The sequence below is a fragment of the Phaethon lepturus genome, unplaced genomic scaffold (genome assembly GCF_000687285.1).
Source record: "Phaethon lepturus isolate BGI_N335 unplaced genomic scaffold, ASM68728v1 scaffold14647, whole genome shotgun sequence".
Classification (NCBI taxonomy): domain Eukaryota; kingdom Metazoa; phylum Chordata; class Aves; order Phaethontiformes; family Phaethontidae; genus Phaethon; species Phaethon lepturus.
Window position 1 is genome coordinate 13,927 of NW_010554139.1, and position 16,604 is coordinate 30,530.

Sequence of the window (16,604 nt, forward strand, 5' to 3'; positions counted from 1 at the left end):
CCCTGAACATCATTATAGTCCACAGTTATGTAGTATTTGCTCATACAAATTTTTCATATTTTTTTTTCTGATAGAACTAGAAAGCATTTGGATGTTCTTATAATTATTTTCAGAAGAAAGCTATCTTCTGATCCTTCCTTCTATCCCTGTTGAACAAGGTCATGTTCATGTTCAGTGAATTATAACCCTAGGAATGAGGACCATCTCGGTAAATCTTGTCTAGGACAAAATCCCCTGCTTTCAAAACTTTGGTGCTATGTACCCACACGTGCTGTGAACTTACTTTCAAACAGCTTGGATATCTTTTCTGAATTACTTACTGTATGGTTGAGTCTGTCTGACCAAAAACTTGAATGTGGTTGAAATTTTGTCACAGAAAGCTTAATGAGATTCTAATATGGGAAACTCCTCTTTTTTCTTCCCTTTTTTTTTTTTTTTTTAATTTTCTAAAGCAGCAATAAACCAGGAACTCCCAAGGGCTCGGTGATTACACTTTCGGAAATACTCCTCTTCTGTGTATGTCATTCTAACCACATCTTTTAATTCGGAATAACCGGAGTCTTGCTGAGTTGGAATAATTTGTTATAATTTACTATTTTTGTATTGACCAGTCAAGCATGTTCAACAGTATGTGATTTTATTATTCCTAAATTGTTCAAATTGCATTTTTACTATCTTTTATTACACTCAGACACTGGTTTTGTGAGAGAATCCACTTGGTTTTCTGTCTTTCAGTTGGCTGTTCTAAACACTTGTTGGTCTTAATCACCTATAAGTTTGTACCATAGATTAAATTTTAGAAAAAAAGTAAATTTCTGTGTTGACAGTATTCTCTTTGGCTGAGAAGAGTTTGATATGGGTCCCTGAGGAGTCATCGGTTCTGCGCTCTTTCTGCACAAGGGCAAGATGCCACCTATAAACTGCCCTCGAACAATAACCGCAAAATGTTGTCAGTTCTGAAAAAGTGAAGTAGAACTATGTCATGCTTTGACTAAGTCAAAGCAGAAAAATCTTGCCACTGAGAACGTCAGGTCTGTGTTCCTCTCAGGCATCCACGCTCAAGATAACATAGTACTTCTGAGTCTACTTGCAGCCTAGTTGTAGTAAAGGTGATAACTGGCTTTTCTTCGTTGTCATAATCATTACCACATCCATTTTCCTGCGCGTGAGGGCAGGACTGCCTGCTCGGGCACCATAGGCAAGTGCCCTACCTGCCATGTGTGTAGAAAAATCTGAGCCATAGATTCTTCCCCCAAAGGGAAGCTCTGGAGAGCCTTGACCGCTGCAGTGTGACAAATTCAAATGAGATTTTTGTTCCTCAAACCTAGTAATTCTTTATTCAGTCACAAAATGTCTGGTCACTGTCCTGGTACTAGGAATAGACTATCCAATATGTGCACAATTTTCTTCTTTAGATGCTGTTCATCTTTCAGATCAGAATAGAAAATAATTTTCAGGGCAGCAATTCATATATTCAACAACCCTATAATTTTCTTTCCACTTGATCTGACATTCATAACTCACCAAATCTTGATATCAGTGGTGACCTAATTTTCTATCCTAGTTTATTCTTCCCTCAATAATATTATAGTACTAACACAAATGCTTCCTAAAACATAAACAGTAACAAATAATAAACAAAAATAACAATAAAAACAACAAACCTCTCTTAAAAATGCCATTACCCTAAAGATACCATTTGCTTTATGTTGCCTATTTTCAGTTATTCAAAAGAGGAAACCTTGAGTAGTAAGGCTGTGATGCAAAGAATGCAAATTAAATCCCAGGTTTGTGTAGGTGAATAAGGTTTTATGAAGAATCTTTATGACATGATGGATTATCTTAAGTGCTTAGGTATTGAGGAACTAATTTCTGTGCAAAAGAATCTATCAGACTACAGTCTTGTGTTTCTTCTTAGCAATAGTTTTGAGTTTTATCATCAAGATTAAAAAGATTATGAAATATGTGTTCTAGTTAGTCTGGTGATGTCATTTCTAGTTACAAATACGTTATTGAGTCTTTTAAAAAAGGGGGGAGCAAAAACCCAAGCAGGTCCACTCTGTAAGTAAAAGAAGGAAGGAATGTCTAGTGAATATATATGTTTGGTAATATCCCTGGGGAGTCAGTTGTGTAGGTGTGATACAAATGGGAAAAACAGAAAGGAACAAAGAGAGAGCTTTTTCCCGGGCTGGGTGTTTGGCTGCGTGGTGGCATTGTTCGGAGGAAGTGCACCTGCTCTAACATTTTCTTCAGCTGGAAGCAGACAGGTTTGTCGAATGCTCTAATTGCTGGTAGGCATGAAAGGATTGCCTAGAAGATTGCTTCCTAGGCTCTCCTTTGATGTTTCATATGATTGGGAAGCGAAGATTTCTTTTCCTTTGTCCGTCTTACTAATAGGTGAGAATAAAATATCTCCTCTGAGCTTTCATTCCAGAAGGTATCATGGCACATTCTGTCCGATTAGCTGTATCGTGGGCCAAAAGACGCCTTTTATCTTTTGAAAAGATTTGTAAAACATGAGCATAGTCGTCACAGTCCACATTCATAAAGCACTATTAGCAATGTGTTCAGTTCATTGCAGGGGTCTCTGGGCAGGAAAGATACTCTGCTGTGAACACTATGTTTGTCAAATGCAATAAAGCTGTGGCTAGGAATTTTGGATGCGATCCTTTTAATACCTGTTATGAATCTTGGACTGGAATTAAAACAGGTTCTTTGTTTAATTCCAGTTATATTAATTCTAATACAAAATCCAAGTTTTGCCTTATTTTTCTGCAAAGTTTGAACAGCAGAAAACTGCACTGAGGCTTGATATTTTGAAGATTCTCCTTTTACAAATAAATATAAGGTATGACTAGTCCACTATGAAATATTGTAATAAATTTGAACTGTAACTATATCTATAAATGATATAGTGTCATATATTTTAATTGTTTGCTGAAATTTGAAAATTAGTAGAGTAACAAAAAAAAAATCTATAAGTTAATAAATTTTTACTTAACATTCTTAATAAGAAAGAAATTATGATGCATTACTTTAACCCATGTAAACTGTCAATAACACTTTCCTCTTGACAAAGTGGACTGTTACCAACATACTTGAAAGTACCAGAATACTTAAAATTATGTAGCTGTTCTCAGTAGAACAATCTTCCTCCATTACATAGGGATTAGCTTTCCACTATGATACAGAATTCGGATTCAGATCCACCACTTCCAAAATTTGGGAGTGCAGGGGGTGTGCCTTTTGAATCTGAGCCTATTTTACTTTCTAATGAACAGTTGAGAATTACTGCAAAAGAAACTTATGTCTGCTAAATGTGTCTCAGAAATATATTGTCTGAAGTTTTTAAAGATGAATATTGTTTTAGGCATCATTGGAAATGAAGAAGCATGTGGTTCTTGAATTTACACTCGTAAAATCTGGCAGAAAATCTTCAATGTATCTTCTGAAACTTAGACATCCAAATGCAATTTTTATATTATTTACTCAATTATGAATACAGTTTCTTGTTTAGAACTGCATCCTCTTATTTCAGACTATCTGTTGTGAGATTTAATTTTTGGAATGCTAAGATATATCGGACTTGAACTTTATAGCTACGTGTTGAGTAAATTGGTTACAGTGCCAGTGGCCAAGGCTGTTAGATTTCTATTTAATTTTGTCACGGTCACTGTAAATTATACCAGCTTCCCAACTTTCTCTTCTGATGGCAAAGAATGTGTATTTTGTCTTGTGGTGTAAGCAAGGAGTATGTTTACATGTCTACAATTGTGGCCTCCATTTTTCATTTTGTTGTGACACAATAAAGTATTTTAGAGCATGTCTGGGACTTTATTTACTTGGCAAGAGGTCAGTCTTTTTTTTATCCGTGGAACCAAGTGCTTATCATGTTTCTGTATGAATCATGCAGCATGTTAGGGAACATTTTGCACCAGTATTTTATTCTAGATGTCTTTATAATAAAGTTTTGATGTGATAAATTTTAAAAAGGTACTTGAAGTCCAGGAAAAGTTTTTTGGGTTTTTTTTTCCCAAATTTCCAAATTTAACATGCATATCTTTGATCATATAACTCTGTGTGAGCATGTATCTACCTATATAAAATCCATATAATTTGATGTTTTTGTTAACTAAGTATATGTGAGTAGTTTGATGTATTTCAGGTGTTCAGAGGCAGGATTGCTAATATGCATACCCTTAGGATGTAAATACTTCAAGAGAATAAAATCTAGGTTACTGTATTATTCATGTCTTGATGGATGGGGAGAAGGTTGAGTGTTCGTTCACTGAACGACAGGAATGAGGCAGTTGTGAGATTCAGGCGGTAAAGTCAAGGGAATAAACAAGTTGTTCTCTTCAGAGTTGAAAGGGAAAGGACTGCAGACCAGTCATGGATCCTGTTGTTTCATTCACTACTAGCCACTCCCTACTTTGTGCTACAAATGCAGAGAGACTACTGCCTAAAAAATTCTTGGTGGTGACCCATACAATGCCTTCATTTGAAAGTGGCCTTCTCAGTGTTAATCTCCAAGTCACTGTTTTAAGGATTATATGTAAGCCATCTAGAAATAGTAGGGTGACTCATTCATTTTGATGTGGCTGTGGGTTTTATGATCATATACAGGGAGAAACGGAGTGTACTTGGACATATACCTGCAGGCAGTTTTGCAGACCTTGCTTTGATAGGGACCAACTCTTGCTGGACTGTTTTGTTAAATTTATTCTAATCCAGCCTGGTGAAAAAAGGCACAGAATAACTACAAGTTTTGTATTGGGCAGACATACAATTATGTTTGTTTTTTTCCTTCTTGGTGGGTATTGGTGACATCACTTAAATGTGTCTCTGTGTGCTATCTCATTTTTGTGTTCAGACCTGCAGCAGAAATTGTACTTTAAAAAAGGATGAAGAAATTAAATGCGCAAGATTAGACAGTTATAATTTTGAGTTTGGTTTATGCAGACAAAATCCCAGGAAATTCAAAGCTTAGCCTGAGCTGTGGTCCATCAATCAAGCTGTCGTGAAAGAATAATGCTAGTAATCATAGAAACACAAAAGATGTGAGATATAAGAGGAGTGCAAGTCTTGATGATCCTGACCCGTGACTATATTCTAAATGAATGTTTTTGTATTTAATTTCCTCAGGAAAGTATTAAGGGTGATGAATAGGGGAGGAAAATATTTCATGGAAGTTTAGTTAATTGATGGGGCAGCTTTTAAAAACAAAATAGTTCAACACTCCACAGATTTGCCTACTCTCAAAGGCTGAATGGTATAATTACATATTGTATTCTGCAATGTCTCATTTGAATCTTTTACTGATGTTTGTACAAATATGTACAATTACTTTTTAAAGGAGAACTTATAAAAGGAGGCTATTTTTACTTCAGTGAAACCAGTTAAATACCTAAGTCATTTTTGACAGCCATGGGGACTACAAGTTAATATACTAATATACTACAATGTCACTATATATGTGCACCCAGATCACAGCATAGCTAATTACCAGTTTAAAAGAAGATAGTTTACAAACATAATTATGTTCTTGGTGAGGAACAAACTATCTTTCATTCCTTATGAAATTCTGAAAAAAACAGATTAAGATGAAATATAATGAACGCGGTCACTTTGTATTTGAAAGTAAGAAAGATTCTGGGTTGAATTGGTGTTGCCTTGAAATGGATTGTATTTTTTCAGATAGATGAATTGATTTGTGGGCTAAGCAAGCTACAGGAACTGATGTTATTAAATTACAAAGGAGCTGAAAAAAAAGCTTCAAGACAAGAAGGTATTTTCAGGAAGCTTTTTACTACCATCATTCAAACAAATCTTAATAGCATTTTAGGTGTAGTATTCAGTATTCCATTTATAATGCTCTTCTGAGTATATTTTTATGTTAAAATACATTACAGTTACATTACACTGTTCAATTCTACAATTAAAGCATAGGGGGACGGTTGTAACTGGCAGACCAGTTAAAGAAAAAAACCTTCAGGCTCTGACCTTGACGTGTCATTTTGTAACAGCCTGGCGAAATTGCTTGATTCTTGTGACCAGGAGTGTTGTGAAGGAGACTTGTATACCTGCATGCTACAGCAAAGTTTAGGATTCAAAGTATGTCTTTATTTAATGAATGTTACATAATTTTCCATGCAGTTAGCAAATTTGATTGTATCAGTTTAGCTCTCTTTATGAGCTGCTCCAAACAGAATAGAAGAGGAGGTAATTATAATAATGGAGAAAAGGAGGAAATTTCATAAATATTCATAATGCATGTGAAATTTGTTTTCATGCTAATCTATTATTTTTAACTGGGCTACCTTCCACATTGTTCTTTTCCTGATAGACTATTTCTTTTTTTCTGTCTCACTTTCTGTGTAGGACTGGCTCATCACATCTGTAATCTCCTAATAGAAACTGTGGCTCTGTACTTGGAGGCAGATGATAAAAGCAGCACCAAGACAGCAAATGCACTGCTCCTGTCCTTGCTTGACATCCTGCACTGCATGCTGATGTATACAGCAAATGTTGTGCGCCAGACTTTACAGGTATGGAATTTATTTCCTGGGGTCATCACCATCTTAATTTTTTAGATAGCTTCCTGTTTTCCTAATAATGAAATTCCCACTATTCTTATTTTATTGAATTTTTAGTTTGGTGGAAAGAGAAAAGCATGTATTTTTCAACTTCATGTCACTGTTTCATGTACTTACCTGGCTAGACTATCTATACTAACCTTACTATGTGCAGGAAACACAGATCCTAGTTGACTGTTTTGTTTTTGTAGTCCATAAGTAGCTTAATTCAACATTTACTCAATAATAGTTCAAAGCATTTTTATTCCATTCATTATAAAAAAAAATACTCCATTAAAAACATCTTTTTATTATAAATCACATGTGATTACTCTACTTGAAAAGCATATGTAACCCCTGTATGTACACTGACAAATTTGTCTTGTACATTGACAAGACATTTGTCTTCCAAATTTCTGTTTGAACCACTGCAAATCATGGCATTGATAAGACTTTCTCCTCCAAAGAAGACATCCTCCTCCTTAAAAATGGAGCACAAAAAGATACTATTCAAAGAAATTGTACATAACTCTTAAAAATGAAACAAGAAAAAACTTTTTTTTTTTTTTAAACATGATGTTAAGCTAGCAGTATTTGCTTTGTTTTCAAATGATCTGCCAAATTTCTAAGTTAGTCAAGCGGAAATAACTTTTGTATGTAGGCTGCAACCACCACCATGTACTCTTCATGTTAGGTTTTTGATGTTCCTGAGGTTATCTGCTGAAGAACAGAGAAGCCTATTAGGTCAAATATATCTGGAGGACAGAGATTCAGAAGAGTGCAGCCAGGCTGTATTGTCTTTCAGGACATGGCTTCTTTATTCTGAAAAGGTCCTTCTCTGTTGAGTTGTTTTTGGTTTTTTTAAGAAGGTTTAATGTATGGTGGGTATTGAAATTTTTTTTTTTTTTTTTTTACACAGATTTATGTAGTCGGTTATGTTATCAACCAGATATTTCACTGAGAGTTTTAATTTTTGGAAGAAACTTAATTTAGATCTGATGGTACAATACCTTGTCTTCTTTGAGTTGTCTAATAGCAGGTTCTGTAATGGGTTTCTCATCTAAGAATCAAATTTTTTAGGCTAACTGCTGATTGTCATATCGTTGGCAGCACTCCATGCTTTTGTCCAGCTCTAGTCAAAGTAATCTGCTTTGCTGTGGGAGGCTAACGGGTAACAAGAGGCAGCTGGAAAAGTGAGTTTTAAAGCATAGCTCTGCCCTCTACCCTATAAAACTAATTTTATGGTGGTATTACTTGCCTTGGCATACTTGTCTTGACAATACTTGTTACAGGGCCCCAGTGGGTTCTACAGCTGCCTCAGTACACATGTCCTATTGAATGATGGCCATTAGTTGGTCACTGCTATTTACCAAGCATCTATGTAATATTCCACTATCCATGTGTCACTAAATGCATCACTGTAGTGATAACAAGACTGTTTTTTATAGGAATCGTCTGAATAAGATACTCTCTAAAAGAGAACTTGAAATAAAGAACTAAATTTTCTCATATTATCCATTTTTGAGGCTTAAGTTGACATTTACAGGTGGTACTACCTCCACTTGAATCCTTCTTACTTAAGCTTTTTACATGTAAACTGATTACCTTACCCAGCTGCGTAGGCAAAACATGACACTACTTTTCCTTTGTATTTTAGTACTTTATGCTGAATGGTGCTGATAGCTGTATCCAGCTTCATTCAAGAATTTGCTCTTTGTAGTCCAAGTACTTGTGTTTTAATGGAAATGGTACAAAAGTTCAGATTAATTTGCATACCTTTTTTGGAGCAATTTCATCATATCATGTTCGACAGGTTATCCACAGTAGCTGAAAGTAATTTGCGTTCTCAATTTGAGAAGTGCACTCTATTTAGCAACTTAATGTAGGTTTAAGCGTGGTGTAGTATGTATCCTTTATGCACATATATAAAATATAATTCCTTCAGCAATACTGTTCATTGTCTTTCCAAAGACACTAAATATATAAAAGTTAAAGAAAGTCAAACGTGTCTGGTGGAGCATGTCCGTCTTCTTACCCAAACACTAACTAGAAAAAGCTGTTGTAAATTTTGCTGAAGTGAAGGTGGCTTACTTCACTTTCTTGATTAATACAAATACTCCTGTTTTTTTTTTTTTTCTCTGCACTGTGACTTTAGAGTAGATAAAAGGAATAAATTTTTCACAACGAGGATGATGAAACACTGGCACAGGTTGCTCAGAGAGCTGGTAGATGCCCCATCCCTAGAAACATTCAAGGTCAGGTTGGATGGGGCTCTGAGCAATCTGGTCTAGTTGAAGATGTCCCTGCTCATTGCAGGGGGGTTGGACTAGATGACCTTTAAAGGTCCCTTCCACTCCAAAAAGTCTATGATTCTATGTCCTTTTGCCCTTCTTGGACTTCAGCATTCCAGGTCATTGTGGTGCATCTCAGTGAGGGACACACTGACGTGTCTTATTACCTGGAGAAACATTTCTTCAGATCTCTTTCATTTAAAAATTCTTCCCAGAAGAAAGGCATTATCCTTTCAAATCATCAGTATCAACAGCAGACCTTCAGCAGTAGTGTCTCCTGTCTCAGGAGACCTGCTCCTGTGTTCACATAACCAAAGCAAAATCCTCAGGAATTACACTTGGATGATGATTTCAGGATTGAGCTTTAAAAGAAACACAATACAAAATTATTTTTAAATGTGTTCTTTAGACGAAATGTTTACATTTTCCTCTAGCAGCTAGACTGTATAGGGTCATGGTCCAAAACTGCTGCAAGATAATGAAGTTAAATGAAAAACCTTGCAAGCAGACCTTTCTGGTGTCCTGGGGCAGGGATGGGTCATAAGTAGCACGGCCTAGGACGGCAGTGTGTTTTGGTGAGAGGGGATGACAATGGTCAGAATTGCAAGTAATAACAGATCATATCACAGAGTTGGTCCCTTAAGGATTTTATTGTTCCTATTTAAAAAATAATTTAAATTATTATAATTTATTATGTATATTTCAAGATACAAAGTGAGTCAGAAGGACAAAATTGGACATTATTGCTGAGAATCTAAACTTTTCAGTCACCTTGATTTTTCTTGTTTTGAGTTGCACTTAAATTTGTTCCTGATAAAGGAAAAAAAATAGTTGAACTGTAATGATAAAATAGTCATGTCATGTTCAAAGCGAATACTAATACATAAAACATTTCTGGCTTTTGCGTATACAGCTTATAGCATTTTGCTGAAGAAATATCATATAGGTCAGTATATTTAGCCTGGGCAGAATGGGCATGACAGGATGAGTCTCTTTTGCTTTGTGCTTATTGTTACAGAGACAGGGAGCATAACTCCCCTTTCAGAGCCCAGGAATACTTAACTAGAAAACAGTGTACAAGTCTCCTTCACACTTCGACCACCTAATAGACCTAATTTGGTTCTCACAACAGACCAGTCACCAAGTTTGCTTTTTGTTTTTCCTCATCTTATTAAGGCACAGAAATCTGGCACAGGAGGGGACACGCAAGCTGCTGAAGACCTTCTGCTTATCAATAAACCCCTGACGGACCTAATTAGCCTGCTTATTCAACTGGTGAGAATTTGCTTGTTTCTAAGCTTTTTGAAATGTTGCTGTAGTTGGAATTATTCAACTGAATTCAACATCTTAGAACTCTGTTTGCTAGTTTTTCATTGTTTATAAGCTCCCACCTAGTACAAAGGAAGGAATCTGACAATTTTTAAGAAATTATAGATCGCAATGACTTGCAGGTTACCAGTGACGTCAGAGTAAGTCTGTCCCATGCATAGAAGTGAGACAACGAGCAGGCTGCAGATTCTTAGGTTGGATACGTACATATGGCCAACTTTTAGCCCTTTAGAATGGACTAGCGATCACTGCATAGGGAAAAGATGGTATGCAAAATTTGTAACAAGTACTGCTACCATTAGAAAAGTCAGTAAACTCGAAATTAGTTTCTAGTGAGTGATGACTTTTAATATTATTTTCTTGGTTTTGAGCCTTCTGAGTTTTTCTCAAGGGTTTAGTTTTATTTTAACATGATCCTGAGGGATTTATGAGTGGGAATGGTCCCTGGTGATCTGTAAACATCTTTGAACTCTGTCTGTTTAAAGTCAGTCTTTTCTAGCGTTTACTAGATGTCACAGTGCTGCTCTAAAATCTCCACAGAGTTTTATTGTGGTCCTGACGCATCCCATCAGCTCAGCCACCATCATACTGTGCCAGAGATTTGTGTTGTCTCTGTGTAACAGGTTGTAGTAGAGGAATGCTTCTGGAGCCAGACAGGGTTTTTAGAGGCTGCCTCAGCCTTTTATTTAACATAAAGCCATTAAAATGGTATGTGAGAATTTCCCTGTGGCATATCGCACTGTCCTTTCCAGGTTATTTCACTTGGAGGCATTTGAGGTTCAGTGTTCTCTTCCAACCCCAATTTTTTTTTTTTTTCATTTAAATGTAGATTTTCAGATGTACTGTGATATGAATACCTGTGGCCCTTTTAATATTTTTAGCACTGTCTGTCATCTTCTATTTTGGGGAAGAGTGTGATTCCTTTTTTACTAATTTTTGGCATACTTGTTGCTAAGTCCTCCTTTGATGGATTTATTTTAACCAGCCATTGACAAAGGCTTTTTGGAAATGTTCACTGAATGACCTAAAACAAAGTAACTGAATTTCAACTATATTTCATCTTTATCAATTCTTTTAATTTATTTTCTCTTAACTTTCTAAATTACTGTATATGATGAACAGTAAGACATGAAGAGACGCAAATGTTCCTTTAAAGTGAAACTACACATAAATTTAAATTCCATTAACTCTCTAAAGAACAGAAAATTAGAGGCCAGTCTTTACTCAGCTATACCACCTGGAAGTCTTTTATAAGTTTTTAATTAAAGGATAGGATAATTGTACAGTTAGCATGCACTGATTAGATTCTGACTTGCCCTTTTATTTCAGAAGCGTAGCTGCAAATTACCACTAGGTTCTGCATTGTCCTGTATTTCTACGGATTCTGGTGTGTTTAAAATGCTGATTTAAAATCCACTGATTTTAATCTATGGGTAAAGAGTAAAGACCATTGCCACTGCTTTTTTTGTATGTTTGGTTTTGGTTTTGAATTTTGTTAAATATTTTGTAAAAGTGAGGGATTTTCTGTTGTAAATGTATATGTGGTGTTCATTACATACATGTACTTGATTGGATTTATGAAAGTTATTTCAGCTAGGTTTGTTAAATTTTGTATCCTTTACCCATTGATGTATTAAGTATTTCCTGTTAAGATTGGAAGAGTTTGAACAATGGAATAATAATTCTAACATTAAGAACTTTTAAAAAATGTTTTATGCTCTAACATCTTTAAATAGGACTAGATCCTTTGTGAAGTCTAGTGGGTCTCTCAAGGTGTATATGCTCCCTACCCCTCAAAAAGAGTCAGGCCTACCTAAGCTTAAGTTCTGTGGAGCTGCCAACAGTAGTTCTCTGTATTCACTGAGCTGTGTGGCTACATAGCCCTTAATTATTGTTTTGAGGCACTCAGTTCTTTGTGAATTTTATTTTCTGGAGGTAATGGAGGTCTTAAATTGTGAACTATCACTTTCAGATATTGGGTTAAAATTATTTTCTCTGATTTGCTTATTTCTACCCATCTTACCATGTTTATGGTTTCTTATGTTACTTTGAATAATTACTTTCCCTCATTGATACATATATCCCTCAAGTAGATGATTGTTCCATGCCCCATTGACTTGTCTATTTATTTATTTATTTTCTTCTAGTTCTACATGTTTATCTCTCTTAATAATCCCTCAAAAATCAATGTGGGTTAAACTTGAAAATGTCAAAAACTTAGAATCAATTTTTCCCTTCTGTAATTGTGATTTAGTCTATCACCTAGGGCATAGCAAAGTAAGTGTAGGAAACCTAGATTGCATGCAAATGAAACTTCAGAGTTTTTAAGAGTGCAAAAGACGAAATAATTGCAAATTCTGTCATGCAGAAAACACTGCAAATATGGAGAATTCAATATTTAATCCCATGATCAGTGTGCCCTTAATTGATCAATAAGAGGAAAATAAATTGAACGTTTAGTCTTCTGCTTGGCAGCTTTGTGTTTAAAAGTTAATTACATTTAGTTTTTTGTGTAATGTTTCTCCACTTGCACGTAAATATCTTTATCAATAATATCTTTATCAATGATCTGCACGAGGGGATTGAGTGCACCCTCAGTAAGTTTGCAGACAACACCAAGTTGGGCGAGAGTGTTGATCTGCTTGAGGGTAGGCTCTACAGCGGCGTCTGAACAGGCTGGATCGATGGGCTGAGGCCAACTGTATGAGGTTCAATAAGGCCAAGTGCAGGGTCCTGCACTTCGGCCACAACAACCCCATGCAACGCTACAGGCTTGGGGAGGAGTGGCTGGAGAGCTGCCTGGCGGAAAAGAACCTGGGGTTGTTGGTTGACAGCCGGCTGAACATGAGCCGGCAGTGTGTCCAGGTGGCCACTGGCATCCTGAGTTTTATCAGAAATAGTGTGGCCAGCAGGAGTAGGGTAGTGATGGTCCCCCTGTACTTGGCACTGGTGAGACTGCATGTCAAACAATGTGTTCAGCTTTGGGCCCCTCACTTCAAGAAGGACATTGAGGTGCTGGAGCGTGTCCAAAGAAGGGCAACAAAGCTGGTGAAGGGTCTAGAGCAGAAGTCCTGTAAGGAGTGGCTGAGGGAACTGGGGTTGTTTAGCCTGGAGAAGAGGAGGCTGAGGGGAGACCTCATCGCTCTCTACAACTACCTGAAAAGAGGTTGTAGGGAGGTGGATGTTGGTGTCTTCTCCCAAGTAACAAGTGATAGGATGAGATGAAATGGTCTCAAGTTGCTCCAGGGGAGGTTGAGATTGGATACTAGGAAAAATTTCTTCACCGAGAGGGTGGTCAAGCATTGGAATAGGCTGCCTGTGGAAGTGGTTGAGTCCACCATACCTAGACGTATTTAAAAGACCTGTGGATGCCGTGCTTAAGGACATGGTTTAGTGGTGGACTTGGTAGCATTAGGTTTACAGTTGGACTTGATGACCTTGAAGGTCTTTTCCAACCTAAATGATTCTATGATTCTATGATAAATGTAATTTGGTTATTATACCAAATATATACATAAAATATAAAATACCTTCTACTTTTTAATGTACTGTTATACAGGGAAAAGAAAAAAAAAAGAACATTTACTTAGTTTTGAAAGCACTTCGTTGTGGATTTTCAGGAGCTTTTCAGAAATTTTCAGAAACATTGCCAGTACCTATAAAGAGGAAATTTCTTTCTCTGTAGATCCTAGATTTAGATCCTAGGTATAGATCCTCCAGTCTTCTGCAGGCTACAGGACAGCTGGGAGAGAACTTTTCTTGTCTTCTGGTGCTAGGCTTCTTCATTATAGTATTGCTAGTAAAATTTGCAGTTGATTACTGTGCTCTGTGTATTACTGTTGAAAGACCGATCGTGCAAACGTGAAGAGGACAAATATGAAGTCTCAGTGCACATGGATGAATGAGATGATCTCTTCTAGGTCCTTTCCGTCTCTACATTGCACTAGCTGTAAGGCTGTGCCCTGACTCAATTTTCAGAGCATGTGAAGATATTTGCCAATGAATATCTGACTGCAGAAGAATGATAATCCTGTAGACCGTAGAATTTCACATCTCCTTTAGGAATACAGACAGTTCTGTGGTCAGAGTGGAAAGACATATGTTTATTTCCTGTATTGTATAACATATTGCTGTTATTGTATTTGAAATGCTGTCTGTGAATTATATTTGAAGAATTCTTTTCTACAGAGCTACCCTAAAACAAACAAAAAACCACACAAAAAAAAAACCAACAAAAACACACCAGAGGAAATAAGAATATATTGTCACAAACACAGAATTTCAGAATGGGGATTTAGTTTCTCAGCAATTTGGCTAGATTAAAATGAAATGAAAATACACTGTTTTTTTTTAAATATTTTTCCCTTAGGTAGGAGGACAACAATTTGTCCCTAAGCCAAAATATAACAGTTTACTTTTTCATTTAAAACTGTGCATATTTACGAATCAGAATAGTGTAGCAAAGTTAGCAGATTTAATAATCACGCTTTTACATTTTGTTTAATGTTTGCAAAATCATCTTCCCTATAGTTCCTAATGGTGCTTCCTTTACAGCACATTCTGTAATCACATTACTGATCTAATGAACGTCTATGTCTTATAGTAATAAACTCTCTTTGTGTATAGCCTCATTAATGCACTGAAATAGAGTCCCCTCCGGGTAATCCAGACGGTTTCATTGTAGCTCTAAAATTAGATGCTGTAACAACTCCAACAGTGTGAAAACTGCCACTTCAGCTGAAATGATCACACGTTTCTTGCAATGGTTTGCAATTCATGAACACACTGCAACTTGGTTCAAAATGAAGGCATTTTTGACAACAGACTGCAGAAATAAAGATGTGTAATAACAAGAAACTTCCTGCTTTTCACCAAGTTAACCTTAAAATACACAGAGGAGGTTCTGTCTAGAAAGGAAGAGAGTAGAATTTTGTTATGAACCTGTTTACACAAGGTTATAACATGGCCATAAAAATGAAGTAAAAAGTAATACAAAATCTTCATTGCACAAATGTCTTGTCATGAGGCATTATTTTAAAACTTTTAAGTGAAAAAGAAATCTACAGTTCTGAGTTAGAGAATGGCAAAAATTATTATTCTAGCTGTTCAGTAATTTATTTTAAGGTGCTGGATTTTCTTCAAGCTATGCACTAGCCCAGAATATTAACAGCTGCAAGGAGAAGGAGTACTAACATTTCTACCTTGCTGAAGGGCTGAATCCATAATCCCCTCTCAGACTGATAAAGCAAAAAGAAACCAAAGGTAACTTTTGGTTGCCATGAGTTTTTTCATGTAACTATGAAATATCAGGGGGCAGGCAGATCTTGTCTTAGAGTTAGAACTCTAGTTTTTCATGGGTTCCTCCTCCCCTGAAAGAACAAAAACTTAAGTAGCTGCTGCCATGAAAGACTATAGATGCATTTCAAAGACTTGAAATATACTTCTTCATATCAAATGGAATTGTTATAATTAGAAAAATAATCAGATCATTGTTCCAGCTGATTAAGAGATGAACCATCCCTCTATATACTTTTGTCTAGCAACATGATTCTAGCTTTGCTGCTGTTATTAGACATTAGATACTATTTCCTTGAAAGCTGAATTTTCATCCCTTGTTTTTCTTTATTTACAGATATTTATTATATCTTCAGTCATTGCTTTTGTTCATACCAATAATTTTCTTCAGATCCCCTACTCTTTACAGCTCTATCCTAACACTGACTGGCAGCCAAAGTTAAATTTCACATTACCAACTTACTACTTTTGACATCTAAATCACTGCATGTCAGTAGTGAAACAGCAATATGGTGAGAGTTACAGAGAAAAATGCTGATGCTTACATACTTAAATAGGGACATTGCTGAGAGTTTCACCTTAATTATTGATGGGTTAGACTGTATGCCGATGATTCTCATCCCTTCCGGAGTAAATACGGTCTTTCCTATTCCCGGCTTGTTTTCCTATTCATCCAAGACCTATGCTGTTACCATTTTACCCCATGATTTTCCAACTTGCTCCCCAAACTCTAGTTAATACTGAAGCTCAAAGGGACTCTGGTGAAACAGAGGAGCAGAAGAGCCTGAAGGGGATGAAGGACTTCATTGGCATTTGTGATTGAGCAGGATGATGTCATGGCTGGCAAGTCCTGTGAACCCTGGAATGATACTGGTGGCTAGGTTTGGAGGATGGTCACTGAAAGCTTGATATCCTGTGAAAAGCGAGCTGATCTGGTGCCAAGACATATTGGATCGAGAGTTTCAGGGTCTTCCTTTCTCTTGTTGGGGACAAAGAACAGCAGCAACAGTGATAAAAGGTTGAGCCAGGAGGAGATAAAGCCATTGGCCCAAGGCCAGCTCCTCCTCACCTAGGGCAAAGTGTTCCACTGTCTTGGTAACTGGGGACTCCTGCT

The 16,604-nt window shown here is 36.5% G+C and overlaps 1 protein-coding gene across 1 annotated transcript in view; it reads left to right on the top strand.

The window, feature by feature from the left end:
- Positions 1 to 6,381: 6,381 nt before the first annotated feature.
- LOC104624392 (serine/threonine-protein kinase ULK4-like) overlaps positions 6,382 to 16,604 on the top strand; it is a gene marked incomplete at its 5' end in the record, with an annotated part of 13,762 nt that continues 3,539 nt past the window's right edge. Inside the window, 2 exons of the mRNA XM_010291746.1 lie at positions 6,382 to 6,548; positions 10,043 to 10,141. Of these exons, the coding sequence (XP_010290048.1) occupies positions 6,382 to 6,548; positions 10,043 to 10,141 (266 nt within the window). The remainder of the gene's footprint in view (positions 6,549 to 10,042; positions 10,142 to 16,604) is intronic.